This window comes from Tursiops truncatus, chromosome 4 (assembly GCF_011762595.2).
Source record: "Tursiops truncatus isolate mTurTru1 chromosome 4, mTurTru1.mat.Y, whole genome shotgun sequence".
Lineage (NCBI taxonomy): Eukaryota > Metazoa > Chordata > Mammalia > Artiodactyla > Delphinidae > Tursiops > Tursiops truncatus.
Genome location: NC_047037.1, coordinates 63,178,464 through 63,192,709, shown reverse-complemented (window position 1 = coordinate 63,192,709; position 14,246 = coordinate 63,178,464). Strand labels below are relative to the sequence as shown.

General features: G+C 39.6%; 1 protein-coding gene across 13 annotated transcripts in view; it reads left to right on the top strand.

Moving 5' to 3' along the window:
* Positions 1-10,153, top strand: part of LOC101337885 (gamma-crystallin S) — a 28,409-nt gene extending 18,256 nt beyond the window's left edge. For 9 of the 13 annotated variants that reach the window (XM_073803992.1, XM_073803995.1, XM_073803994.1 and 6 more), the window contains 3 exons: positions 4,463-4,529; positions 9,147-9,389; positions 9,786-10,153. In XM_073803992.1, coding sequence (XP_073660093.1) covers positions 4,463-4,529; positions 9,147-9,389; positions 9,786-10,058 — 583 coding nt within the window. In that variant the 3' untranslated portion in view covers positions 10,059-10,153. Of the gene's footprint in view, positions 1-2,263; positions 3,118-4,462; positions 4,530-9,146; positions 9,390-9,785 lie in introns of those variants that run through there. The other 4 variants (XM_019946196.3, XR_012331420.1, XR_012331419.1 and 1 more) reach the window with 4 other exon arrangements.
* Positions 10,154-14,246: the final 4,093 nt, after the last annotated feature.

Below are 14,246 nucleotides of genomic sequence, written 5' to 3'. Positions count from 1 at the left end.
CTTTCCCATAATCCCACACATAAATCAATTAATAAATTAGCTAATCTTTGTTAATTGTACATATGGGCATTAATAAATTACCAGAATTAGTCCAAATGAAGATTTGAATACTAAACTCTAGGAGACCTACAGATTCAGTAGAAGAGAACATGGATACAGGCAAATTTATTGGAAGTTATTTAATCCAAATACATAGTATTCTTTTTTTTTTAATAGAAATTAGCTTATTTTGCTATTTTAAAGTATCTTTAGAGACTAACAATAGAAAAACACAAAGGACATAAATAGGCAGTTCACAGAAAGATACTTACAAACACAAAGATGCTCACTTTCACTTAAAATTAAAGAAATGTAAGATACTATTTTTCATGTATCACATTGGCAAGGATCAAAAACATAGTACACAACACTGATAAGACATTTCAGTTACCTCTGGGGAAAGTGTAAATTTGTGCAACCTTTTTGGAGGATAGTTTGACAAAATCAGAATTAAAAATGCACACATTCTTTGACTTTGCAATTTCACTTCTTAGATTTATCTTACAGATACATTCATGTATGTAAAGATCTGTTTAAAAGAGATGTTCAGAAACTAACACAACATTGTAAAACAACTATACTCCAGTAAAAAATAAGTACATACATACATACATATACAAGAGATGTTCATTGCAGCATTGTTTGAAATAGCTGTAGGCTGGAAACCAGCCAAATGCTCCCCATTAAAGGGCAGGTGCCTAATGAACTGATTCATCCATGCCACGGAATGGTCTTTGAAAGGAATGAAGCACACCCGCATGTGCTGATCCTGAATGACCTCTAGGGGGTGATGGTGAAAGCTGGCAGGGGGCATAAAATGTTGCCTCGTGTGTTTGAAAAAAGGAAAGGGATAATCACATATTTTTATGCTAGTTATATGCCTTAAAAATTTCTGAAAGGATATAAAGAAATTGTTAGCAGTGTTTGTCTTTGAGGAATGAGACTGGGTGTCTAGGGTAGGAGAAAACTTACTCTTAATTTTTATTGAGATATTCACATACCATAAACTTCACTTTTTTTTTTTTTTTTTTTTTTGTGGTACGCGGGCCTCTCACTGTTGTGGCCTCTCCCGTTGCAGAGCACAGGCTCCGGACACGCAGGCTTAGCGGCCATGGCTCACGGGCCCAGCCGCTCCGCGGCATGTGGGATCTTCCCAGACCGGGGCACGAACCCGTGTCCCCTGCATTGGCAGGCGGACTCTCAACCACTGCGCCACCAGGGCAGCCCAAAACTTCACTTTTTTAAAGTGAAGAATTCAGCAGCTTTGATTATATTCACAAGTTTGTACAATCATCACCATTTAACAAATCCAGAACATTTTCATCACCCTAAAAATAAAGCCCGTATATATTGACAGTCACTCCCAATTCCTCCAACTCCCCATATCTCCTCTGCCGCCTGGTCCCTGGCAACTTCTAACTTCTACTATTTGTCGCTTGAGTTGTCAGTTCTGGACATCTCATATAAATGGAATCATACAATATGTGGCCTTTGTGTCTGCCTTCTTTCACTTAGCATAATGTTTTCAAGGTTCATCTATGTTCTAGCATGTGTCAGTACATCATTCCTTTTTATGGTTGGATACTATTCCATTGTACGGATATACTGCACTTTATTTGTTCATCAGTTGATGGACATTTGAGTTGCTTCCACTTGTTAGCTATTGTGAATAATGCTGCTATATGTACTTTCGTGTACAAATTTTTGTGTAGAGATGTTTCTATTTCTCTTCAGTATACTATGCAGAGGAGTAGAATTGCAAGATAATATGTTTAACTTTTTGAGGAACCGCTGAACTGTTTTCCAAAGCTGCGTAAACTTATTCTTTATTTTTCATATATTGTTTACATTTTCAAAGTGTGTATTACTTTTTATAAAAAAATAATTTTACAATATTTAGTTAATAAATACTGAGATTAAGAATTGGAAATCTGATGACGATTATACAAAGGAAATGGGAACTATAAGAGGATGAAATCTTACTTTAGACTAACCCCACAGCCTGCTACTTTATGCCTATGTATGAATTTCTTTTCTTCTATTATGAACTAATGTGACCCTCAGAGAAAAGGAATGTAATTAACTTTTAACTTCACATATTTTATCACTCTAAATCATCATCTGACCAATTTATGTGATTTTATGAAAAAGATTTTTTCCTATTTTTACACGAAGGTGGTAGAAAGTTAGTTTTTTTGTTTTGTTTTGTTTTTTTCATATTCAGGGCCCTGGAAGCAGGAGGATGAATGCAAGATGGTGCACGTGTTGAAACTAAACTGGAAAGGTGCTCTTGCTGCTTAAGAGACTTTGGGGATTTTTCTTCCTATTTAAGACCTTTCCTTAAGTTTCCTTCCAATGTCATTTGCTACTGTTTACATTGAATTTTAGATAAACTTCTATTATATAAACATATAGTTTATAGAACATCAGAAGGCTCATTCTGTGATGCTAAAATGAAAAAGTTGATGAAGGCATTGTATATATGTTAATATTAAAGTAATTGAGAATAGGTTTTATAGTTCTTTGTAACTATTTAAAAGGAAATTACTACTCCTTTTAGAAAAAAATTGGAATGAAGGTATGATTTTTGGAGTATAAATATAGCAGGAAAGATTTTATACAAAGATATTTTAGTCCTTAAAGTATGCAACAATGAAACTGTATAAAATCTTTATTTTTCATTTCACTTTCTGCTTCAAATTTTCAATAAACAAACTCTAAAAAGTAATCTTCTCCTTTCAGTAAAAAGATAAAGCTTTACTTTTAATTTTAGAAAAGATTTCCAATGTCATTCTGTGATGTTATATCAAAATAAAGTTTACATTTGATGGGAAAGCTATGTTCTTTAAGGTAAAACAGTTACCAGTTTAATGAATCTGATTGCTGATAAACATTGTTTCATATGCTTTTTGGCCATTTAATTAGTAATTATATCTAAAAGCGCTTGATCTCTTATTTCTAAAATGAAAATTAACCCTCAGAATGTGTTTTAATTATAATTGGAGTTTTTATTTTAAACTTGCTTGATGAAATTCAAGCAAGGAGAGCATTACCAAATAAAGAAACACTGGAATAATAGAAGTGTCTTTTTGGAAACCGCTATTGTTTAATGAAATTAATGGTATTAATTAGATACTTTCTTTAAAGTTTATGAAGTTCAGAAAACTAAGCATATAACTTAATACTTTGTAACCAACAGTCTTCATATCAAGGCACATTTGTCATTTTCTGGCTGACCAAAATATATTTTAGGGGCATCCCATTTATAAAAATATTTGCTGGAGGCTTTGTTAAGGGGAAAGATGAGGAAGTTGGGCTTTTGAGAAGAATATATTTGACCAGGAAAATTAAAATGGAGAAGAGTTGATTTGTTGTTTCTTTGAGTTTCAGTAAGATGTAATCTCATTCCTAAAATGAGACGTATATGAAGCACCAAAAACTGTTCCCTACACAGGTTCCAATATGATATCATGCAGAGCAATGCCACCTAGCAGGTGGCAAGCTGGGCTTAGCTAAACCTTTGCAAATTCAGGATTTCCACAGTAACTTTCTGTCTCTCGGGCTACACATTGTAGCACCCTTTCTTGTGGACTGGATCTTTTGGGTGTATGTGTGTGTTTTGAAAAAATTTCACACTTAAAGAACAGTGGCAGGAATGTAAATTCCCACATGCCTTTTGTCTAGATTCACCAACTGTTAACATTTTGCCACTTTCACTTTACCAACCCTCTGTATAGTGTTACTATTTTATTTTTGCTCAACAATTTAAGGGTAGGTTGAAGACATCTGGGACCTTAACTCCTAAATATATTAGCATGTATTTCCGAAAACCAGACATTCTCTTACATAGTCATAGTACATATGATTAAATTCAGGAAGTTTAACAATGGCACAATAGTAGTACCTAATATATAGACTGTATTAAAATTTTCTAATTATCCCCCAAATATCACTTGTGTTGACTTTTTTTCCAAACACAAGATCATGCATTGCCTTTAGTTGTCATGTCAGTTTTATTGCTTTGGAACATGTTTCACTTCTGTTCAGAATTAGAGGGTGGTTTTTTTGACTCATCTCCTGCAAGTTCTTTTGAAGAAAAAAAGACATGGGGGATTTCAAGGTGGCTACTTGCTAGAAAACCAAATTGCCCAAGTAAGAGGAACTTTTCTGTTTTCAATTTTGAAAAATTTGGCTGGGTTTTGGTGTCTTGAGTCAGCAAAGTCTATAATGCAGCAAGGCTTGGTAAGCATTAAAGAGGGTACTGAAGCTTTCCTTTATTTCATAATCCTGATTGTTTTTCTAGAAACCATCAATAGCCTCTAAATGACTGACTCAATTTTTGGATCCTATTCTCTTGACTAAGCAAATGTTTGATTTGAAACCAACCCAGTATAAATGTCTCTGTGCCTCTAACTCTCTGTAGCTATTCCTGGATTTCAGCACTGGGGAAACCAATCTATGCACCAAAAATGTCTAAAGCTGGAACCAAGGTAAGTAAATGGTCATGCTGATTTCTAGCCTACCCACTTTTTCACCTAATGGTACATTGAAAGAAACATGGAGAAAAGCTTTTGCTTCTTCACCTGGAGGTGAGCATGATAGTGGATAGAAGGCTGGGATTGATTGAAGAAAAGATTAAGGAATGCTTATTTTATTTTCTATTCTAACAGAATTACCAAATAATTTATTAAGGGTTTATCTTCATGTGTGGTACTTACTATGTTGAATACTGTACAGGTATGTAATGTGTAAATATCGTCATGATTTCTGCCTTCCAGCAACTAATCTCTGTATTTCCACAGGAATAAGACATGCAGATAAGAGGATTATATGGAGTAGAGAACTTTCAGTGTTCAATTAAAAATCTGTCTTTTGAAATTTAGCATCAACCATTAATATTCTAAATGGCCAAAACGGATGGACCAATCAAGTGAATTAAATCCTACATATCCCCTTCATTCAGCAGCTACTCTTATCCCTTTTCCCCCAAAAATTGTTTACTTACGTTAGGAAAATTGCCTCTAAAATATGTGACTCACGATTATTGGACTGGAAATTGATTCTCTTTGGGAATGAGGGAATATACCTTCATTCTCTTTCTAGTTCTTCACTGACTGTAGGTCTAAAGCAAAGCCTCTGGTGCCTGATTTTTCCACCTAATGTTTTACTGTGTAAATGTTCAAGCCCATTGAATCTTAAAAGAATAAGTAAGAGATGGTAAATGAATACTTGTTTGTCCCTTACTTATATTCTCCAATTGTTTACATTTTGCCATATCTGGCTTCTCTCTGTGTCTCTTTCTCTTTTTACTAAACCATTTGGAAATAAATAGCAGACTTCATTATACTTTTGCCTTAAGTTTTTAGGCATGTATATCCTAAAATCAAGGGCATTCCCTGTATAAACATCATATCATTATCAGGTCCTCCAAATTGATCAGAATATAATACCTAATATTTAGACTATATTCACATTTCCTCCAGTTGCTCCCAAAAATGTGCTTCATGGCTGGCTTTTCCCCTGATGTGGGATCCAGTCAAGGGTCATGAATTTCATTTGGTTGTCAAGTTTCATTAGCCTCTTTTTTTTAGCCCCTTTAATATAGAGCAATCCCCCTAGTTTTTGTTGTTGTGAGACACTGACATTTTTCAAAGTCCAAACCCAGGTGTCTTATAAAAAGTCCTGACATCTGGACTTGTCTAATTGTTTTCTCATGTTTAGATTCATACTAACCACCTTGGCACAAAAACTACATAGGCAATGTCAGGCACTTTGCATTGCATTTTTTCAGGAGGCACCTGTTAACTTGTTGCATAACTGGTGAGCGCCTGATTTTTTTTCCCGTTTGGAAAATAGAACTAATAGTCGTATTTGCATCCAGAAGGTTTTGGGAGAAAAATGAGACAGTGTCTTTAGTGCTCTGAGGTTTTTGAAAAATATGCCATGAAAATCCCACTAAAAAGCATCTGAAGTCCTTAGAGGGCTATCCACGTGCCTGGAGGGAAGGTTGTTACAGAACAGCCCCACTTTCAATGATTTCCAGTGTAGGGATAATGTACTCTTTTATTTCTTGTAGCTGGTCTGTTCACTTAGTAAAAACTTTTGCTTGCTAAGCCAAAGGAGATAGTAATAGCAATTTTATCTTTTACTTTTTTATTTCTTCTCCCTTTCTCATTGTCTTGCTAGCAGTTTAATCAGAGGAGTTATGGGCTGGGCAAAAGCAATGCATTTTAATAAGTTTGTTCTTGTTACCTGTGGAATAGTCAAGACATTTTCCCCTCTGCTATATTGGATTAGTAGGCTATTTTTCAAAAAATTAACTTGACAATTAGAGTAATTTTGTAATAACTTCTAGGAAAATCTCCTGCACGTTTCTTAGCCTTCTCTACAAAACTTTTTGTCCAAGAGTCCCAACCTCTCAGCTGACCATAAAGTGGATTTCATGGTCTTCTACAAATGGAAATTGAGTAAAGGTGCAACATTCTCTGGGCCCTGAAACCTGGAAGGTCTGCTGCTGAAGGAAGAGCTTGGCCCTGGAGCTCAGTAATGGTTCTGTGGCAATGCTAGTGCTTTGTTTCAGCCTTGGGATGGTTGGCTGGTCTGCTGGAAAGGCGGACAGCAAGGAAAAAATCATATATATTTCCACTTTTCATATACTGAAGTCAGTCAGGTAAGTGTGCAGAGGGTAGTAAGTGTGAGAAACAATGAAGGAAGAAAGATGATATTAATTTCCCATGGCATATCCCTTGCAGAGCCTCTTCTTTGGTGAATAGTTGGCCAAAAACCAAAGGTAAATTTAATTAAGTTTAGAATCTATCTTCTTAAGAGAGTTTACCTTGATTTTCTTGAAGATCTTGCCACAGGTTTTGGGAAAAGCCTCTGAGATTCAGGATTGGTCTTGTTCCATTGCTAAGAGTAAATGGTATATTTTGAACAGAGTTAGCTGTGCAGGTAGGAAGACAACAGAGGGAGATGAAGTGAAATAAAATGAACAACAGATTACTAACCAGGAGTCTGCACTGTTGTCCACTGGTTTGCCTGCAACCAACTTGTAACTAGCTAATGACCTTAGGCAAGTCATTTAACTTCTTTATCTGTAACAGTTGTAGCGAAAGCTTATTGGAAATCCTGAGGCAGCTATTAAAATTGCTCTATTGGCACTGTGCCATCAGACCCTCAGAACAACCCTCTACAATGCATAATGTTACCCAGATTTAACTAGTGGTGCTGCGATTTTGTTTTCTCACCTGTACCACGTATCTAAATCTGTGCTGTGCTAAAATGGGAAAGGGAGCGGGAAGAGATCGAGATGACTGTGGGAAGGGAAGAAAGGAGGTGAAGTAGGTGATTTAGGGGCAGGAAGGGTAAGGAGCCTTTTAGGGAACAGGAAAGGGAAGAGTTGAGAAATGGGAAGGGCAGGAAGGAGAAAGTTTACAGTGGAAGGAAAAGCTATTAGTAGGTTGCTATGTAGAAAGGCTCACCTGCGTAAAAAAGAATGAGGCCCAGCTGCGAACTATTTTTAGTGTCTTCCTTCATTCCCTGCATCTAATTAGTCACCAAATCCTCATTTCTTGTGACTGTCCTCATGGTCATTCACATTGCAGTTGCCTTTGGTTGGTCCTCAGCATCTCTCACCTCCGCCCATAGCAATCAGCTATTTCTAGGTACAAACCATTACATTACATTTCCCACATCATCACCAGAGGGATTCTAGCATGGCTCTTGTGTCACTTCTGGCTTTATTTCCTAACACTTCACCACATGCTCAGTCTGCACTAGGCTTAATGAACTACTTGTCCCTATAGTGGGCCATGTCCTTCCACTCCTTTATTCCAGTAAACAAGCTGTTCTTTTTGCTCTGCCTCTGGAAAACCCCCTACTTATCCTTCAACCCTTGCCTCAAAGATCCTCTCCTCAAAAATCTTCTCCAGACTCTAACTGGCTCTGTCTGCTTCTTTCATCTGAAATGGCTGACATGGTTTTTCTCCTTCTAAACGTATAAAGCAAATTAGCCACAAGGTGGCGGCACAACACCAGGGAATTAACTGCTCAAATCAATGACACCTGTGATTTCAGTTTAAATTATAAACTGGCATTGATCTTGGATGTGGAATTACAGAACAAGAAGGGACAGACTGTGTGGTCCATTTGGTTTTCTAGTGGTTTTCAGAAACTGCATCATGAATCCCTGGGACTTCCCGGGAACTCTGTTGCCTGTTTCAAACAGAAAAGTTTTATTTTATAGCCAGGGCTTCAAATCTAGTCCAGTCCTTTCATTTGACAGATGGGAAGCTGGAGCCCTGAGAGGTGGCTTGACTAAAATAGTAGGGCTGATTGTAGAGATGCAGCTCTAGAGCCCAGGCGTAGTATTTCCCGTTTCTCAGGGCTGCATATTTCCCAGTGCCATCACAGGCTCCAGAGGTTTACCCCAAAGATTGTGATGCAACTTGGTAAGAGTTTGAAGCAAAGGACATTCTTGCCTTGTCATTTTGTTACTTTGCAACTACTTTGTTGGCAACAAAATAGTAATACAGAACATATGATATATTTTCATGTCTGTATGTTCTATATCCATCTAAAATAAGCTCTAATGCTAAGGTCTGTGTTTTCTTTTTCTCTATATATCTCTTCCATATCACCTAGAATGGATTTCTGTATTTGGAACTCACTCATCTTCATCTAGCATTTGTTGAGGGTTTGTCAAGTGCAGGGTATAGGGGTCCATAGCTGAAATAAGGCTTGGTCCTTGCCCTTGGAAGAAGTCTAGTAGGTGTCGGTGGGAGAGACAGATAGAAAAGTGGAAAATTTATTACATAAGTACAGTGAGAAAGAAGCCATGAGCTTGAGTCTGAAAATGCTGGCTGACAGTAGAGCATTCTTTTGTTTTGCTTCGTTTTAAGGCCTCAGAAAGTGCTCATTCCTGTTGTTAACTAAAGTTGTCTGCCAGAAGGCAAATGTTGTGAGGTATGGTAGAACTAGATATTTTCTCCTCAAAATGGAGGAGAAAGGAATTCCTAAAGTGGGGAAAGTGTTCTTAATTTTCATTTTTCTATCAACACAGCCACTTAACCCCTCAGTTTTTCCACTTTGTTTGCCCTGTGCTCCAGATTACTTTCTTTGAAGACAAAAACTTTCAAGGCCGCCACTATGACAGCGATTGCGACTGTGCAGATTTCCACATGTACTTGAGTCGCTGCAACTCCATTAGAGTGGAAGGAGGCACCTGGGCTGTGTATGAAAGGCCCAACTTTGCTGGGTACATGTACATCCTACCCCGGGGCGACTACTCTGAGTACCAGCACTGGATGGGCCTCAATGACCGTCTCAGCTCCTGCAGGGCTGTCCACCTGGTGAGTCTGCAGAGGATGCGCGTGCTCCCTCTCTTTCTGTCTCTTACCCCCTACCCCGCCATTTTGCTTTTACGTGAAAGAGTTTTCTTAAGATTTTCCCACCTCTTAATGGGTGGTTGTCTCTTGTTGGCTGCTGAGGCTTCAATAAAATCTTAGGTCAGTTCATCACAAGACTACGTGACTTATTTCCATAGTACTTTCTCTACCTCTTGTATATTTTAAGGAATTGTTTTTCTTATTGAACGTCAGCTGTTTCAGTCAGTGCACAGTGGGGATGGGCGTTCAGATCATCTCACGTTCAAGATGGTGGGTCCCAAACCTCACTGTTCTCTGAGTTCCTGGCCTGCTGTTGATTTTGCTAATGTTTGCTGTTCATTTCCCCCTTTGTTTCTTTAGTCTAGTGGAGGCCAGTATAAGATTCAGATCTTTGAGAAAGGGGATTTTAATGGTCAGATGTATGAAACCACTGAAGACTGCCCTTCCATCATGGAGCAGTTTCACATGCGAGAGGTCCACTCCTGTAAGGTGCTGGAGGGCGCGTGGATCTTCTACGAGCTGCCCAACTACCGTGGCAGGCAGTACCTCCTGGACAAGAAGGAGTACCGGAAGCCCATCGACTGGGGCGCAGCTTCCCCAGCTGTCCAGTCTTTCCGCCGCATTGTGGAGTGATGATACGGATGCAGCCATAAGCTTCTTCCTGGGGCCAAATGCTGGCTGGCCTTGTCGTCCAAATAAGCATCATAAATAAAAACAATTGGCATGCATTCCACTGTTTACTATAATGCCTCTCCTTAAACACTTGTAGGCACCAGTAAAGTAGTGCCCACCACAGCAGGCAGTTACACAAAGCAACTCATCCTTCAGGTTATATCTTTGTGCCAGACGAAATGGGACTGGATTAAAAGGTTAGAAAATCGTACTGCCATGTGGTGGTTCTTGTTGCTTAAGGTCTGTATTAATGGTGCACTAGGAGGATGCGGAATTCGCGTCTCCTCACAACTAGGGCACCTATCAGGCACCGGTTGGGGGCCACGGACACCGAAGGGGATGGGAGGAACCCCCAGTAACCGGGTAGGATGTGGGGCAGAGTGAGGGGGGAGGAGTAGTGGAGGCAGGACGGGACTGGCACCGCTGAGGGGCAGCTGGGGGAGAGAAAAGAATCCCACGCCCAATGGGGGAAATTGCGGGACCACTGGGAGGGCAGAGTATCAAAAGGGAGCGTGGCCAGGTTTCCCCTGTCCACTTGGGCCCCCAGGAACCTGCTGAGATTCCAGGCCTGATCCTCTGCCCACCTAGGCCCCCTCCAGCCGTGCGGGTCCTGAGGGAGTGGGAGGGAGGGAAAGGGGAGCAAAGGTAAGGCCGGACCTCCAGGACCAGCACCCCTGAGGGGCGGCTGGGGTAGGGGAGGAGTTCCTACACCCAGCGGGACCCACCCACGGTTAGGGGGCCAGCGGGACAGGGGAGACCCTGGGGGAGACGGTGGGGGAGGGGCACGGAGGAACGTAAGGGAACAGGGCCAGCGCTTTCCCTGTCCACTTAGGCACCAGGAAGCCTGTTGGGCTCCTGGGTCTAATCCTCTGTCCTCAGAGCCTCCCTCCTGCTGTGCAGAACCCAAGCCCCACGCCTCACCCCCACCCAGGGCCCCACCTCTACACGGTCCCCCTCCAACGCACGGGGCCTAAACCCCACCCACACACCCTCACTCAGCGCCCTACCTCCAAACTCTGTAACTCCACATTCCAGAGGCCCTTCTTTCCACGTGCAGCCTCTCCCTTTCTGCGCAGGTCCTGAGCAGAGGCCCCGCCCCACCTTGGCTGTGCCCCGAAGGCCTTTTCCAGCTGAGCCTAAGGTCCTGAGCCTAGACCCCGCCCACGCTCAAACGTCACCGCCCCACCTGTCTAGGTCCTGCCCCACCCTAAACCCCACCCCTGCCTAAGTTCCACCACCACCACCCCCACCCCCACGACCCCCCCCCCCCCCCGTCTAAACTCCACCCCCATAGCCAAGGGTTGTTTTTTTTTCTTTTTTTCCTCTTTTAGATTGGGGTTCTGTTTTGCCTTGTTGACTCATTGCTGTTGATTCACTTATATTTTGATTTTTTCTAATCTTTTATTTTTCTAATTTTATTTTATTCTTTATACTTTGTTATTGTTCTGCTCCTTTTGGCTTGTTTCCCCCCCTCCTTTTTTTTTCTTTTTTCTGTTGTGGTTTTATTCTACCTTGTTTCAATTATAGTTTTATTTTTCCTAATATATTTTTTATCTTTCTAATTTTATATTGTTTTTTATTCTCTGTTATTGTACTGCTCCTTTTTTCTTTTTCTTTTTTTTATTTTGCCACGCCATGCAGCTTGTAGGGTTGGGCCTGAGCTCCTGTGGTGGGAGCTCCAAGTCCAAACCACTGGACTAACAGAGAACCTCAGACTCCAGGGAATATTAATCGGAGTGAGGTCTCCCAGAGGTCCTCGCCTCGGCACCAAGACCTGGCTCTATCCAACTGCCTGCAAACTCCAGTGCTGGATGCCTCAGGCCAAACAACAAGTAAGACAGGAATACAGCCCCACTCACACACACACACACACACACACACACACACACACACACACAAAATGAAACGACAAAAAATTATGTTACAGATGAAGGAGCAAGGTAAAAATCTACAAGACCAAATAAATGAAGATGAAATAGGCAAACTACCTGAATAGGAATTCAGAGTAATGATAGTAAAGATGATCCAAAATCTCAGAAACAGAATGGAGAAAATACAAGAAACATTTAACAAGAATCTAGAAGAACTAAAGAGCAAACAAACAGTGATGAACAACACAGTAACCGAAATTAAATACTCTAGAAGGAATCAGTGGCAGAATAACTGAGGCAGAAGAACGGATAAGTGAGCTGGAAGATAAACTGGTGGAAATAACTGCCAGGGAGCAGAATAAAGAAAAAAGAATGAAAAGACTTGAAGGCAGTCTCAGAGACCTCTGGGACAACATTAAACGCACCAACATTCGAATTATAGGGATCCCAGAAGAAGAAGAGAAAAAGAAAGGCTTTGAGAAAATATTTGAAGAGATTATAGTCGAAAACTTCCCTAACATGGAAAAGGAAATAGTCAATCAAGTTCAGGAAGCGCAGAGAGTCCCATACAGGATAAACCCAAAGAGAAACATGCTGAGACATATTAATCAAACTATCAAAACTTAAATACAAAGAAAAAATATTAAAAGCAGCAAGGGAAAAGCAACAAATAACATACAAGGGAATCCCCATAAGATTAATAGCTGTTCTTTCAGAAGAAACTCTGCAAGCCAGAAGGGTGTAGCAGGATATATTTAAAGTGATGAAAGGGAAAAACCTACAACCAAGATTACTCTACCCAGCAAGGATCTCATTGAGATTCGATGGAGAAATCAAAAGTTTTACAGACAAGCAAAAGCTACGAGAATTCAGCACCACCAAACCAGCTTTACAACAAATGCTAAAGGAACTTCTCTAAGCAGGAAACAGAAGAGAAGAAAAAGACCCACAAAAACAAACCCAAATCAATTAAGGAAATGGTAATAGGAGCATACATATCGATAATCATCTTGAATGTAAATGGATTAAATGCTCCAACCAAAAGACACAGACTGGCAAAAACAAGACCCTTATATATGCTATCTACAAGAAACCCACTTCAGACCGAAGGACACATACAGAATGAAACTGAGGGGATGGAATAAAATATTCCATGCAAATGGAAATCAAAAGAAAGCTGGAGTAGCAATTCTCATATCAGACAAAATAGACTTTAAAATAAAGGCTGTTACAAGAGATGAGGAAGGACACTACATAATGATCAAGGGATCAATCCAAGAAGAAAACATAACAATTATAAATATTTATGCACCCAACATAGGAGCACCTCAATACATAAGGCAAATGCTAACAGCCATAATAGGAGAAATTGACAGTAACACAATAATAGTGGGGGACATTTACACCAATAGACAGATCATCCAGACAGAAAATAAATAAGGAAACAGAAGCTTTAAAAGACACAATAGGCCAGATAGACCTAATTGATATCTTTAGGACATTCCACCCAAAAGTGGAAGAATACACTTTCTTCTCAAGTGCATACAGAATGTTCTCCAGAATAGATCACATCTTGGGTCACAAATCAAACCTTGGAAAATTTAAGAAAATTGAAATCTTATCAAGCATCTTTTCCAACCACAAAGCTATGAGATTAGAAATCAATTACAGGAAAGAAAAACAGTAAAAAACACAAATACATAGAGGCTAAACAGTGTACTGCTAAATAACCAAGAGGTCACTGAAGAAGTCAAAGAGGAAATCAAAAATACCTAGAAACAAATGACAACAAAAACATGGCGATCTAAAACCTATGTGACACAGCAAAAGCAGTTCTAAGAGGGAAGTTCATAGCAATTCAAGCTCATCTCAAGAAACAAGAAAAATCTCAAGTAAACAATCTAACCTTATACCTAAAGGAACTAGAAAAAGAAGAACAAAGAAAACCCAAAATTAGTAGAAGGAAAGAAATCATAAAGATCAGAGCAGAAACAAATGAAATAGAAACAAAGAAAACAATAGCAAAGATCAATAAAACTAAAACCTGGTTCTTCGAGAAGATAAACAAAATTGATAAACCTTTAGCCAGACTCATCAATAAAAAAAGGGAGAGGACTCAAATCAATATAATTAGAACTGAAAAAGGAGAGATTACAAGTGACACCACAGAAATACAAAAGATCCTAAGAGACTACTACTAGCAACTCTATGCCAATAAAATGGACAACCTGGAAGAAATGGACAAATTCTTGGAAAAGTACAACCTTCCCAGATTGAA